The 15,636-nt window shown below is 31.0% G+C and overlaps 2 protein-coding genes across 2 annotated transcripts; both read left to right on the forward strand.

The window, feature by feature from the left end:
• Window positions 1-5,014: 5,014 nt before the first annotated feature.
• LOC120200368 (leucine-rich repeat receptor-like tyrosine-protein kinase PXC3) lies at window positions 5,015-7,871 on the forward strand. The gene is made up of 2 exons (XM_039201239.1): window positions 5,015-7,389; window positions 7,462-7,871. Exons 1-2 carry the CDS (start codon window positions 5,040-5,042, stop codon window positions 7,797-7,799), a joined length of 2,688 nt encoding a protein of 895 aa, XP_039057170.1. The 5' UTR covers window positions 5,015-5,039; the 3' UTR covers window positions 7,800-7,871.
• Window positions 7,872-10,376: 2,505 nt separating this feature from the next.
• Window positions 10,377-15,305, forward strand: LOC120200370 (chlorophyll a-b binding protein 7, chloroplastic-like). Its single transcript, XM_039201241.1, has 6 exons — window positions 10,377-10,578; window positions 10,669-10,835; window positions 13,758-13,904; window positions 14,118-14,250; window positions 14,689-14,781; window positions 14,871-15,305. The coding sequence occupies exons 1-6, from the start codon at window positions 10,402-10,404 to the stop codon at window positions 15,171-15,173; spliced, it is 1,020 nt and encodes a 339-aa protein (XP_039057172.1). The 5' UTR covers window positions 10,377-10,401; the 3' UTR covers window positions 15,174-15,305.
• The last annotated feature ends 331 nt before the right edge of the window (window positions 15,306-15,636 follow it).

The raw sequence follows: 15,636 nt of genomic DNA on the forward strand, positions 1-15,636 counted from the left end.
TTTTTTAATAATTACACAAATATTGAACCACAAAAAAATATTATAAAATTATAACAATTTACGTAATTTGATAATATTTTATATACTTTTACTTAGCATAACTTTTTTGGAGTTCATCACCTTATAATTTCCCTAAACAAAAAAATATTTATAAAGTCGTATGGCATCAACTTATTTTTTTTATTTTAGTTTATTCAAATAATTTAGTAAATTTAAAATTTAATTTTAAAATATATAATTCTTTTATAAAGAAGCCTTAAATGTTGCAGGATTTACGGCCGAAAATGCGTTTAAATATTTTATTAGTATTTGAATTTGATTAATCTCGTGATTATTACGTAGAAAAGTGAGTAAAAAAAGCAGCATAAAGTTAATAACAATGATTAGTTTGTAGAAAATTTAATTAAAGCCAAAGGCAGCTCTTTGTTTCCCCATTGATCTCAATGGTGTTTGCCCTTAAAGATTGTATGATGTTGTCTTCAGCTTTGCTTAGTTTTCCTCCCGAAGCTATTAGGTAGGAGTAGGAATGGTAACGTGTCGGGTTTTTGTCAGTCCGACCTAATCCAAAAATATGTGTCATCCACCTAAATTCGACCTGATAAAAAATATATATACCCTCTATTTGACTCGAAAAATGTATATTTTTCACCCGACTTTGATCGATCCGAATTTTTAGAGTATAAATCTGATCTAACCTGATTTGACATGATATGAACTAATGACTTAATTGAAGAAATAATATTTTTTTAAGGAAATTACATTATTATCCTTAGGTCGGGTCGGATATGAATTTTTTTACCTTCCACCCGAACCCGAACTTGATCCAACCTTACCCCCTTAAAATATTTGACCCGACCTAACCCGAACGGTCAAACTTGATTGTTTTTTAATTGACTTTATCGGATCAGGTCAGGGTAAACTGTTGGTTTCGGGTTAAATTGTCATCCCCAAGTAGGATACATATGTTCATGATTCGACCTATGAGTGATTATCAAGTGAGTCGATCATAAGTTGAGTAATGCTCAACTTGATTTAAAAAATATTCGACTCAATTTGATATTTGATCAAATTTTATTTGAATTGTACATGTTAAAAAAAGTATTGTTCAACCCGATTTGCTATTCGTTAAACTCGTCAGATATTTCATTTTCTTTTTAAAATTTATGTAAAATCTAATAATACTATATATTGCTTAATATAGAAATAAATAAATAAATTAAAGAAAAAATATTAAAAGTAAAGTGTGAATCATTCTAAAGTCTAAACTCTAAAACAACAATCTATAAATACACCAAAACAACAATTTACCACCAAACTAACAATCCAAAAATATATTAAACTAATGTATGACAACCATTATTCCAAAAAAAATCAATAACACATAATAAATCTTAAAAATAAGAGAATAAAACATCATAAAAATTATCGAGTTGATTGTGAACTTATCGAGCCGAGTTGAGCTTTGCTCGAATTGATTAATTAGGTCTCGAGTCTAGCATTAACCAAGTCGAGCTCAAGATGTTCATCTTAGTGGAATAAAATCTATAATTATGGACACTTATTTTTAATGTATATTATTATCATAAAATATGACATAAATTAAATTATCAATTATGTTATAAAATCATAAGGTATTATAAGTATCATGAAAATAAAAGTGTAGATATTATTAATTAAAGTTGTATTTATAATTTGTCAAGAGAAAAAGTCGTAAGTACAAAAAATAAACTATTCTTAAATCAACTATATAAATGAGTTATGCTCTCAAAAAAAATCATCTCGTAATTTTTTTATTCCGTCAGAGAATTTATACTCATGAAAATTCTATTTTCTTTGGAAGATCACAACTAAAGAAAACTCAAAGGTTTCTATCTAACACTTAATACAAATATATTATGTATCTAGTATTTTATTCTTGACAGTTTAACATAATTAGACGAATTTGTATCTACCACTTAATTTTCATATTTATTATGATTTAGTTCTCACACAACTTATTTAACACCCATAATTTGACCAATTTGATTTGGTTTTAGGCAATCCAAGTACATTATTAATGTTATATATTTTTATTTAATTTATTTATATTTATATATGAATAATTTTAAATAATTTAAACTTATTTAACCTATAAAAATTATTTTCTTTTGCAGAATATGTCTTTTAATTTAATCTTAAATAATATATTTATAGGATAAATTACCTGAATGACCGCTTAATTGTTTCCCCTTTTTACTTTGACCATCGATGTTACAATGTAATCATTCACACCACCTAACTAGTTAAATATTTCAATCAAGCTACAAGTCGTTAATATTTAATGAAATGAATAGCATGACAGTTAAATTTTTCTCTAATTAGATGGTTAAATTAAAGGATATTTTTCTTAATTTTAATTAATTTAATTTATTTTATTTTATACTCAATTAAATTAAGACACGTGTCACCATTTAAACCGGATATCCATTGAGAACGCCTGAACCACTAGACTAAGCATCTCACTTATTAATTGTTTACAACATAATTAAATGATTGTGGGGTTCAAACCTACTTTAATTATAAATAATTATATTTAAATATATAAAAACTTATAATATTTAAAAGATATTAATTGAATAAATATTTAATAAATTCTTTATTTAAACATTAGAAAATTAAAAATAACAAAAGTGGACTAAGAGTGAAATCTTACTATTCCCAGCCCAAACCCAATTATATCAATAATCTCCCTCCCCAAAAAAATAATTATATAAATAATTATTTTCCATGTTTTTAGTGAACAATGTGTCAGAAAAAACATACTGTTAACTAATATAATAAGAAGGATTAATTAATTAATGGGGGAGAATGACAGTTTTGAAAAGAACAATTAAAGGACAAACTGTGCTTTTCCAAAAGGAGCTTTAAAATATTATAGGGTAAATTACATATTTAATACCTAAATTATTAGTTTTGATCTGTTTTAATACTTAAAGTATCAATTTTTTTTCAAAACCATACCTAAAGTCTAGTTTTTATTTCATTTTAGTACTCCACCGTTTAAAACTTTAGTTTTTCTTTCGTTTTAGTGCACTCGTTCAAAATTTAACGTTATATTTTGAAAAAATTAGAAGTTTAGGTACTAAAACAGACCAAAACTGATAGTTTAAGTATTAAACACGTTAAGCTTTTAACGATGGGACACTAAAATGAATTAAAAACTAAACTTTAGGTATGATTTAAAAAAAAATAAAAGTTTATATACTAAAACAGACCAAAACTGATGCTTTAGATACTAGACCGTAGAGTTTAATTAAGGTAAAGTACAAGTTTAGTACCTCAACTATCACTTTTATTATGTTTTGTTCATTCAATTTTTTTAAATCATTCATAATATTTAATTTTGATTTCATTTTGTCCATTTAATGTTAAAAATCAACGACAATGTTGGCATATCATCGTAAGTTAACATTATTTCATCAATAAAAAATATCACATCCGCAGTTTTGTTAATTTTTAACAATTGATAGCCAAAATAAAATCAAAACGTAACGATAGGTATGATTATGAGAAAAAAATATTTGGATGAACAAAAAATAAAAAAAGTGATAGTTAGGGGTACTAAACATGTACTTTGCCCAAAATAGTAATTAAAACATACAAAAAATATTGAATTAATTTAAATAATTATTTTTGGTGTTAAATTTTAAAAATGTACTTCGATAATTAAATCTCATCAAATTATTATAAAATAATTATTAAATTTTATTAAAATATTATAAAATAATCATTAAATGTATTAAAATTGTTCACTTTTAACATATTGTAATGATCATTTTATAAAAAAAACATTAATAATTATTTATAATTTTTAAACGTTTATTTGAATATAATTCAATCATCTTCAATATACTCTCCAACTTTTTTAATATATTACTTAAATCTGTATAATTAAAGAAAATTTTATAAAAAGTATTTAGGTATTTTTTAATAAAATTAAATAATTTTAACAATGATTAATCCTCACGTGTCAATTATTCTCCAAAGTAACAATCATCATAAAATATGTTTTATTTGTATGGATAAAAAGGGAACTTCAACCACATAATTAAAGAATAAGGTAAGGCAATCATAATGCCACACCACTTAATTGATCCTTTTATTGTAATTACTAAATGTAATTTGTTTCGGTTTAAATATTAAAATTTTTAAACAATCAAGTGATCGAAGAATGGCATGGACTAGACGACGTAGTTTTTGAGTTTTTAGTTTTGAGCATTACATACGCAAGGATGTATGAATAAGACTATAAATAAGTTGAGTCGAGCTTGATTCGATTTGAAAATTTTAAAGTAAATTTGATTGGACTAGAAAATTTACGAATAGGGTTGTAAATGAGCCGGGCCGAGCCGAACTTGAGTATTGCTGAGCTCAACTCGACTCGAAAACTAAAAAATGGAGCTCAATTCAGCTCGAAAACTCTTGAACTTAACATTTTAAGCTCGACTCGAAACCATGAATTGAAGCTTGTAAAAGCTTGAAATGAAAAAAAATCTTAAACTTAATTTCGATTGAAGCTTAAACTTAAACTCAAACTCGAACATGAATTGTAAATACATGGAAATTTTATATTGTAATTAAAAATACACACATAATTTTAACGTTATTATATTTTTCAAATACATGGAAATTTTATATTGTAATCAATTGAGATTTCATGATCAAATTTTATCATATCACAGTCAATATATTAACGTTCAGGTCAGAATACCGTTTACTTTTTAACGGAAAAGGACGAGTTTGGAACATAATGAATAATCAAGTGACCATTTTGTAACTTTTAATAGTTAAGGGTCTCAACAAAGAAAAACTCTATAGTTAGAGGACCATTACGTAAATTTTAATAGTTAAGAGGCTTAATAAAATAGTACATTATAGTCGAGGGATCATTTGTGTATTTTACTCAAAAAAGGGTAAACTATGTATTTAGTATCTAAACTATCAATTTTAATCCGTTTAGTATGGTGATGTTATTTTGAGTTCTCCCCCAAGCTCAAATAATGGCGTTTTTGTACTTGTCATGGTTGCTGGTTGGGATTCTATCAAAACCCTTTCTTCTTGATGCTCAGCTTCAGCTGATGAATGACCAAGCTAGATTGTCAGCCATTAAAGAGGAGCTTGGTGGTGTATCTGGTTGGGGTGAAAATGGCACTGATTACTGCAACTGGGAGGGGATTCACTGTGGCTTAAACCATTCATTTGTTGAGAGGCTTGATCTTTCTAGGCGCATGCTTAGAGGTAATGTGACCCTATTCTCCAATCTTAGAGCCCTAAAGCATCTTGATCTTTCTTATAATAACTTCAATGGACCCATCCCATCAGCTTTTGGGGCCTTGTCTGAGCTTGAGTATCTGGATTTGTCATTGAATAAGTTTGATGGTTCTATTCCCTTGGAGTTGGCTGGTCTTGTAAATCTTAGATCTTTGAACTTGTCAAACAACTTGCTTGTAGGACAGATACCTCTAGAATTTAGGGTGCTTGAAAAGTTGGAGGATATTCAGGTTTCTAGCAATAGGCTGAATGGTTCTATCCCACATTGGGTGGGACAGCTGACCAATTTGAGAGTCTTTACAGCCTATGAGAACCATTTGGGTGGTGAGATTCCTGGTAATCTAGGCTTGGTTTCTGAACTCAAGTTGCTGAACCTTCATTCAAACCGGTTCGATGGGCCCATACCCAAGAGCGTTTTCGCCATGGGGAAGCTGGAAATTTTGGTTCTCACCCAGAATGGACTCACTGGTGATCTTCCTGAAGCAATTGGTAACTGCAGAGGCCTTTCAAGTATTCGAATTGGGAATAACAGACTCGTCGGTGTCATTCCCAGGACGATCGGGAATGTTATTAGCCTCACCTATTTCGAAGCGGATAACAACAATCTCTCCGGTGAAATCGTATCGGAGTTTGCTCTGTGTACTAACCTTACACTCCTGAATTTGGCCTATAATGGATTCACTGGAGTAATCCCTCCGGAGATCGGACAACTTACGAATCTTCAAGAGCTTATTCTTTATGGGAACAGTCTGTTTGGAGATATCCCAAGATCAATTCTTGGGTGCAAGAATCTTAACAAGCTTGATTTAAGCAACAACAGATTTAACGGTACTATACCGAACGAAATTTGCAATATGACAAGATTGCAGTACTTGCTCTTGGGGCAGAATTCGATTGAAGGGGAAATACCTAGTGACATCGGAAATTGTGTGAAACTGCTTGAATTGCAGCTTGGAAGAAACTATTTAACCGGAAGTATACCTCCTGAGATCGGTCATATTCGAAACTTGCAGATAGCTTTAAATTTGAGCTTCAATCATCTTCATGGTGAACTGCCCCCGGAATTAGGGAAATTAGACAAGTTGGTTTCTCTCGATGTCTCCAGTAACCAGCTTTTTGGTGATATTCCGCCAGAACTTAAAGGTATGCTGAGCTTGATAGAGGTCAATTTCTCTAATAATCTGCTTGCTGGCCCGATACCAACATTTGTACCGTTCCAAAAGAGTACAAATTCTAGCTTTCAAGGAAACAGAGGGCTCTGTGGGGAGCCCTTGAGTTTCTTATGTGCAGACTCTATCTGTTCCGACCACGCAAATTACCACCATAGGGTATCTTACAGGATTATACTGGCGGTTATCGGTTCTGGTCTTGCGGTGTTCATATCGGTCACAATAGTGGTTTTGCTCTTTATGATGAGGGAGAGACAAGAGAAGGCGTCAAAAAGTGTAGACGTTATAGATGAAGCAACCAGTAGCCGACCGACAATAATAGCAGGGAACGTGTTTGTTGAGAATCTCAGGCAGGCGGTAGATCTCGATGCTGTAATCAAAGCCACTTTAATGGATTCAAATAAAATCAACGACGGGACTTTCAGCGTCATTTACAAGGCGGTCATGCCTTCGGGACTGGTTTTGTCGGTGAAGAGACTGAAATCGATGGACAGAACCATAATTCATCACCAAAACAAGATGATCAGGGAGCTCGAAAGACTAAGCAAGCTCTATCACGATAATCTGGTCCGACCGATCGGATTCGTCATCTATGAAGATGTTGCTCTTGTGCTGCATCAATATTTACCCAATGGCACACTAGCTCAACTCCTTCACGAGTCCTCAAAGCTGCCAGAGTATCAGCCCGACTGGCCCCGAAGACTATCGATCGCAGTCGGAGTAGCAGAAGGATTGGCTTTCCTTCATCACGTGGCGGTTATCCACCTCGATATCTCTTCAGGTAATGTACTTTTAGACGCAGACTTCAAGCCATTGCTCGGAGAGATCGAAATATCGAAGCTCTTAGATCCATCCAAAGGTACTGCAAGTATCAGTGCTGTTGCAGGCTCCTTTGGCTACATCCCCCCAGGTAATCACCATAACTCACCGTATCATACGGTTTAAAAACTACCATAACTCACAATTCTGCATCATCTTCCAGAATATGCCTACACAATGCAAGTCGCTGCACCGGGAAACGTATACAGCTACGGGGTCGTGTTGCTCGAGATACTCACCAGCCGGTTACCCGTCGACGAGGATTTCGGTGAAGGAGTAGACCTGGTGAAATGGGTTCACGGTGCTCCGGCGAGAGGCGAAACCCCGGAGCAGATACTCGACGCGAAGCTTAGCACCGTATCGTTCGGTTGGAGGAGAGAAATGCTAGCCGCTTTGAAGGTGGCCTTACTCTGCACGGACGGTACGCCTGCGAAACGACCGAAGATGAAGAAGGTAGTGGAGATGCTTCAAGAAATAAGACAAAACCGATCAACAGTCTGATTTAATTTGGAATCTTTAAGAGTGAAAACACTTTGTAATATCCAGGAGAATCAAAAGCTTTCGATTTTCTAATGTGTTACTATGATTTTTGGTCCTCAAACTATAACTTTTATTTTAAATTGGTCCTTAAACTTTTGAATAATTAGATCCCCAAATTAAGACTCTTGTTCTAAATCAGTCTTTAAACTTTTGAACATTCTAATTTCATCCATAAACTATGACCATCTTTCTAATTTGGTCCCCAACTTTTTGAGTATTCCAATTTCATCCTCAAATTCATCTAAATATGTAATTAGTTTCACCATAGTTTAACCTAATATTTGTTTTTTTCCCCCAAACATATAATAATATAACTTGGCCTAATGATTTTATTAACAAGGAGTTGTGATTAGTATATGCATATAGTTTGGGATGGAATTGGAATGTTCAGAAAGTTTGGGACTGATTTAGAATGAAGGTCATAGGGATTAAATTAAAATGTTTAAAAATTTGAGAACTAGTTTAGAATTATAAATATAGTTTAAGGATAAAATTAAAATATTTAAAAGTTTAGAGATTAATTTAAAATAAAAGTCATACTTTGAGGATATGTGATGCAATTAACTCAATAATTAATTGGATTTGAATTCGAGTATAATTACACTCATATAACTATATATGTACCATATATCCGAGTATGCTTACAATTTTTTTAACTATTATCAACATATATCTTACAAATATAATTTCGAACTCAAAATGTGAAAAGAAAACAACATTTTTTTTAATCGCTGATACCCTTGGATATTATTAAAGTAATAGTAATTGAAACATTTCAATTACAAATTTTAACCATGTCATAATTTAAGACAATTTAGAAAATATTAATAAATAAAAGGGTAAAGTATCAAAAAAGTCCCCTGATTATAGGGTATTATTTTGTCAAGTTTCTCTATTATTAAAAGTTATTAAATGATCATTCGATTATAGGGGCGTTGTTTTGTTGAGTTGCTCGACTATTAAAAATTACATAATAATCACTCGACTATTCATATGTTCCAAACTTGTCATTTTCCGTTAAAAAATTGAAAGTTGCTTAAGTTAGACGGTAACATGCTGACTGGGATATAATAATCGTTTTAGATTTTTGGGATCAAATTTTATCATATCTCAGTCACCAGGTTAATGTCCAACTCAGATTGTCGTCATTTTTAACGAAAAAGGATGATTTTTAAACATAAGAGTAGTCAGGAAACCATTTTGTAACTTTTAATAGTCACTAGACTCAACAAAGTAATATTATATAATCAAGAAACCATTTTATAAATTTTAATAGTTGAATAACTCACTAAAACAACATCCTATAGTTAGGGGATAATTTATGAACTTTGCTTGATAAAAAAACTAACTAACGACGTTAATGTTACACCCAAAAAAACAAGCCAATTCGGTGATAAAAGAAATATTTAGCCACAAAACAAACGATTTTGGTGATAAAAGAATTATTTTTATTTCTTGAGTTCTCGTGTTCGGACACAAAAAATATAAGAAATATTAGCTTTCAATGTCAAATGATTTAGAGTTATTTTTTAACAGATATTATATTGTAATTACTCCATATTAATTTAAAAAACTATTTAGTAATGATGTTTATTCAATTAAATTTACAATATAATTAATTTTTGGGTAAACTATTCATTTATTACCTAAACTATCAGTTTTGGTCCATTTTAATACTTAAACTTTTAATTTTTTCAAAATCCTACCTAATGTTTAGTTTTCATTTCATTTTAGTATCCGTTGTTAAAAACTTAACATGTTTAATACCTGAATTATCGGTTTTGATTCGTTTTAATACCCAAATTTTTAATTTTTTCAAAATTGAACATTAAATTTTGAACTGATACTAAAATAAAATAAAAAATAAAATTTTTAATGACAAGTACTATAATGAAACAAATAATAAACTTTAAATATAATATTTAAAAACTAAAACTCTAAATACTAAAATATACCAAAAACTAATGATTTAAATAGTAAATTCATCAAGTTTTGAATGGATTAGGCTTAAAGGTGCACAAAAAATCCGAATATTCGATTTTGTGTAAAAAATATTCGAAACCGGATTTGAGAAAAACCTGTTTTTTTAAACCGGATCGGATATTTTAAAACCGGATAGTATAACTGGTTTGAGAAAAAATTGGATGACCGGATTTTTACCGGATTAAAAACTGGTTTGAAAAAAACCGGATAAAAAACTGGTTTTTTATCCGGAAAAAAAATCTGGTATGGGGTTTAAAAATCTGGTCTGGGGTTTAAAAAATTGGATGACCGGATTTTTTACCGGATTAAAAATCGATTTTTTTAAAAAACTGATTTTTTTCAAACTAAAACCAGTTACACCGGTTATATCATCCGGCCTTCCAAACCGATTATGATCCGAACCGATTTTTTTATAAATCGATTTTTTGGTTTAGTGAAAAAACCGGATCGATTTTTATTCGATTCGGATCGGATTTAAATCCGGCTATGTGCATATCTAATTAGGCCTACGGGTGGCCTGTCCCATGAACAAGTAAAGAGATTTATTAGTTTTAGAATTAAGCAGTGGCCTTAAAATCGAATGGCTGAAATCACAGCGCAGCTTCGTCTGTCTTCCACATCTTCTTCATTTTTCATCAACGGCGGAGGAGTAGGAGGCAGACGCTCCCTCTCCGCTGTATTCTCTTCCAGGCCCCCTACTAAACTCGCCAACCCTAAGTCCACTTCTTTTACTCCTTGCAGAGCTTCATGGCAAGAGGTGTTTCGCGGTTCTTCTTTTTGGATTTTCAATTTGTTCGGAATTTTGTTCTTATCGGAAAAAATAATATTAGGGTATGCTTGTTTTCAGCTGGCGGGAGTGTTGGTGTTTTCGGCGATTCCTTTCACGGCGGTCAAAGCCGTCGCTAATAGCCCTCTGGGAGACTCCCTGCAGAGGCAATTGTTGAAGAGGAAGAAAGAAGCTCTTGATAATTCTTCAAGGTTCCAGGCTTTAGCTCGGAAAGCAAGAAATGAGAGGTAATATTATGGCTTTGTCTGAAAATTATGGCGCTAAACAAACCTTTACCACCGAACTGTTTGTGAACAGTTATATTCGTTTGCTCCTTAAACTAACAGACAATAACAATATAAATTTTTAATAAATTTTAACTTTAAATTATTAATATTTTTAACCTTAATTAATTTTAAACTCAAATAAAAAATATTCAAATTAAGTAAATAAAATATAAATTTTAAATTATTTGAAAAGAAAAAAACACTTATGAAATATAAATTCAATTAATCTTATGTTAGTTTAATTGTGGTTGTCTCCATTCGTTTTTTTTGTATTCGTTTATCATTTAAACAAAAGGAGATGAACAATATAAATTTCTTAATAAACGAATAAAAAATTTCGTTCGTTTAGTTGTTTGTATTTGCTTATTTATTTGGATAAAGTTAAATTAACGAATATGAACATACCCTCTTTCGTGTTCGTTTGATTCTTTTACAGGCCTATTAAAAACTAAGCCTTTGATCATAAGATAAATTACGTATTTAGTACTTAAACTATTAATTTTGATTCGTTTTAATACTTAAATTTTTAATTTTTTTAAAATTATACATAACACTTAGTTTTCATTTATTTTAGTGTCCGTCATTAAAAATTTAACGCGTTTAGTACCTGAAATATCAATTTGTTTAATTAAAAACTTTTAAATTTTACAAAACTTAACGTTAAATTTTGAATAAAGAACTAAAATAAAATAAAATCTAAATTTTTTAACGAAAAGATAATAAAATAAAATGAAACAAAAATTAAATTTTAGATATAATTTTAAAAATATTAAAAATTTAAAGTACTAAAACTGATTAAAACTGATAGTTTAAGTATTAAACCTTAATATATTCTTTGTCATATGATTATATGGTCTGACAGTGCGAGCTTTAAATTAAATTAAATTAAAAAATCTATGCACAAAACATGTTAGATATTAACGAGGGAATAAGGATAAGTAGATAAGTTTAAGTACTAATGTGGACCTAAAAAGATTAGGTGCACGTGTAGGAAAAAGGAAGTAGTTTAGGCTAAAATGTGACTTACTCTTTGTATCCTTTAATGTTTTACTAAAGGGTAAGTTACACGATTAGTATTTAAACTATTATTTTTTATCTATTTTAGTACTTAAATTTTTAATTTTTTTAAAATCATAATTAAAATTTAGTTTTTATTTTATTTTAGTACATCGTTGTTAAAAACTTAACGGGTGATTTGCAGGTGATACATTTTTTATGGGTAAATTACATCATTCATCACTCAACTATCTTCTCACTCCTATTTTGTTCAGTAAAGTTTATTTTTTTTAATTTAATTACTTAACTTTCAAATTACTCATAATTTAATCACTCTAACTTTCAAATTTATTTGTTATTATATACTAATAAAATAATAATAAAAAATGTCATGTCACCAAAATTATTAATAAAATAAATTACAGTGATTAAAATATGAGCAATTTGAAAGTTGAATAGTTAAATTGTAAGTTTTTAAACTTTAGAAGAAAAATGGGAGTGAGGAGATAGTTGAAGGATGAATGATGTAATTTATCCATAAAAAATACAGTCTCGTTAAGTTTTTAATGATGAGGTACTAAGACAAAATAAAAACTAAACGTTAGGTATGATTTTAAAAAATTGAAAGTTTAAGTATTAAAATGGATCAAAACTGATAGTTTGTGTACTAAACTTGTAATTTACCCTTAATTATATGGTACTAAACTTGTAATTTACCCTTAATTTTAGCCACCAAACTACAAAGACTTTCAATTTGGACATTAACGTTTCTAATGATGACGTGGTCCTTTTTTAATTGGTATAACAACATTTTAGTCATTAATATTTATACATTTTACGAATTTAGTTATAGATCTAAATAATTCAATAAATTTAACTGAATACGTTCATAAATATTATCAATTTAATTCTCAAACAAATCATCGTCACTCCACTCAACCCCACCATCAATCCAAGCACCAGCACTCGCACAATACCACCAAATCTTCTATTAATCAATATTAATCAGATTGAGTCGGAACATGTCGGATATGGATTAAATTATCATCCCTAATCAATATTTCATCACCTATATATCCGACCTCGTAACATCATCATAGTCATCATCTTCATATTTTTTTAAGATTAGAAACCCTAAATAGAATTTGATCAGATCCAAAAAACTTATCGAGTAGTTCAGTTTTATTCATTTATTTTTTTTATTCGAACCTTCGATATGTTCTTTATAATTTCGTTCATTTTTTATGAGCGAAAGACTCTGATTTTTCATTCTCATTTTTATTTATTTTCTGGTCTTACTCTTGCATAATATGAATGAAAAATTAACCCGTTAATAAAAGTACCAAAACAATAGATGAAATTAAAGTTGGAGCATCAATATGGAAATAAAAATTCTTTATGTACCATTTTGAGAGCAAAATTATTTTAGGTATCAACTTTTGGAGTAAAAAATTCTTAAAGGGGTATACTACACGTTTAATACCCTAACTATCATTTTTGTTCCAATTTGGTCACCTAATTATTTTTTTTCAAAATCATATCTAACGTTATGTTTTGGTTTCATTTTAGTCATCCAACATTAAAAAATTAAAAGAAGTCCTGACGTGACTTTTTTTAGTGGTGACATGGTATTATCTTATGGTGACATATCAGCATCACCGTTAATTTTTAACGGCGGGTGATTAAAATGAAATTGAAATTAAACATTAGGTATGATTTAAAAAAAAATAGTTAGCGATCAAAACGGAACAAAAGTGATAGTTGGAGTACTAAATGTGTAGTTTACCCATTCTTTAATTAGCAACTTTGAGTGTCCACTTGATGTACCAAACATGTAAGCTCCTTGAAGACATTATTCACACATATATATATGTCTCTGTTTTTCAGCTTCTGGTACGGAGAAGACCGCCCTAGATGGCTTGGCCCCATCCCATATGACTATCCTGAATACCTGACCGGAGAACTGCCTGGGGATTATGGTTTTGATATTGCCGGTCTAGGAAAGGATCCTGTGGATTTCCATAAATACTTCAAGTACGTCCACATTTATGTCGATTCAATTTCTTCTAAACTCATGCCTGTTAAAGACATTTAAGGTGAAGAATGATGAACCAAAATAGTTGACAATGTTAAACGTCAGTTACTTGGTTATAAGGTTCCTCGGCTGGGAAAATCTATTATCATCAAATTTAGTATATGATGATACTTTGAATTATTAAATGATGTCATGCAATCTGTGTAATGCAGTTTCGAAATACTCCATGCTCGTTGGGCAATGCTTGCAGCCCTTGGTGTTGTGGTTCCAGAAATATTAGATATGCTCAGTATCTCTCACTTTGCTGAACCCGTTTGGTGGCGAGTGGGCTATTCCAAACTTCAGGTTCTTAATTTGCATCACTTCATTAACTACCTTCAGATTTTAGTCTGGAGTGTTAGTTTGTTTACTCTTAGTTAATTTCTAGGTATATTTTTATATACTTATTGATGGCCTAAATGGGTAGGGGTGGCAGTAGGCAGTTCACCCCTTCTTTGTCCTCTAGAGTTCCTTTGATGTTGGAGAGTCCTTGGTGCTTTAGGGTCCTCCAACGGCCATGAGGCGCGAAAATAGTTTATGCGGAGAACTTTGGTGGAAGTACAACAATATTGAAAACCATTTTGAAAAAAAAAATTTGGTATATGTGGAAATTCACTGAAACTTAGGATATATAATAGGAAATAGTCATCTTTCTTGTAAAGGAACACCAAATTTGACTTTATTTGCAAATCTATATGTACCAAATTGTAGTATTACAACTTATCTGTTACTGATTTTCACTAGGGAGAAACACTGGACTACCTTGGCATCCCAGGTCTACACTTAGCCGGAGGGCAAGGGGTGATCGTCATAGCTATCTGTCAGGCCCTCCTAATGGTAATCGATCTCGATATCCATGCTTTGCGTTCTGATTGTTGACAACATGTGAACTCTTGAACAACTCATGTTTGGGTAATAATATGTAGGTTGGACCAGAATACGCAAGATATTGCGGGATCGAAGCGTTGGAACCACTCGGGATATACTTGCCGGGCGATGTTAATTATCCGGGAGGAGTGCTGTTTGACCCATTGAAGCTTTCAAGCGACCCAGTAGCTTTTGAGGAGCTGAAGGTGAAGGAGATTAAAAATGGGAGGCTGGCCATGGTTGCTTGGTTAGGGTTTTATTTCCAAGCTGCTTTGACAGGTAAAGGTCCTGTAGGGAACCTGGTTGACCACATCTCTGATCCATTTCACAATAATCTATTTTCCCTATTCAGTTCCATGTAAATACATAATTCTGTATGTAGTTATAGATATATTGATACCATGTAAAGCTATCCAACACCACTTTCAAGTTTTACTGGAATGATGGATGCATGTAAATGACCAACAAGCTTTCAGAGACGGTGCTTGACACACGTTTCATAGATTTTCGAGGACGTATCAGAGACGGTGTTTGATCTTTACACCGATATTGTTTCATATAAAAGGAATACGACTAGGATTACGTTTGAGAGTTTTTTGAGGACGTATCAAAGATGATACTTGATCTTCACACGTGTACCCAACGTTATTTTTTAGATTTAACTTCGTACCTCTATGATTTACTTACTATTTGAATTTTGAATAGCTAAGATTGTACATCCATGTAGATATTAGTATGAAAATATAATATTCAGAAATCTTCCAAATACACAGAATAATTGAATATACCCATCAAGGACATGTATCTATATCCAACGCTCACCAC

The sequence above is a fragment of the Hibiscus syriacus genome, unplaced genomic scaffold, assembly GCF_006381635.1.
Source record: "Hibiscus syriacus cultivar Baekdansim isolate YM2019G1 unplaced genomic scaffold, ASM638163v2 tig00005939_pilon, whole genome shotgun sequence".
In the NCBI taxonomy this organism is placed as follows: Eukaryota; Viridiplantae; Streptophyta; class Magnoliopsida; order Malvales; family Malvaceae; genus Hibiscus; species Hibiscus syriacus.

What these genes read in the sequence shown, in the direction of transcription:
- LOC120200368 (XM_039201239.1), top strand. Translation starts at nt 5,040, where the DNA reads ATGGCGTTTTTGTACTTGTCATGGTTGCTGGTTGGGATTCTATCAAAA. An exon ending in CTTTGGCTACATCCCCCCAG is followed by an intron (nt 7,390 to 7,461) that starts GTAATCACCATA and finishes ATCATCTTCCAG; the next exon opens with AATATGCCTACACAATGCAA.
- LOC120200370 (XM_039201241.1), top strand. Translation starts at nt 10,402, where the DNA reads ATGGCTGAAATCACAGCGCAGCTTCGTCTGTCTTCCACATCTTCTTCA. An exon ending in CGGAAAGCAAGAAATGAGAG is followed by an intron (nt 10,836 to 13,757) that starts GTAATATTATGG and finishes TCTGTTTTTCAG; the next exon opens with CTTCTGGTACGGAGAAGACC. An exon ending in TCTGTCAGGCCCTCCTAATG is followed by an intron (nt 14,782 to 14,870) that starts GTAATCGATCTC and finishes AATAATATGTAG; the next exon opens with GTTGGACCAGAATACGCAAG.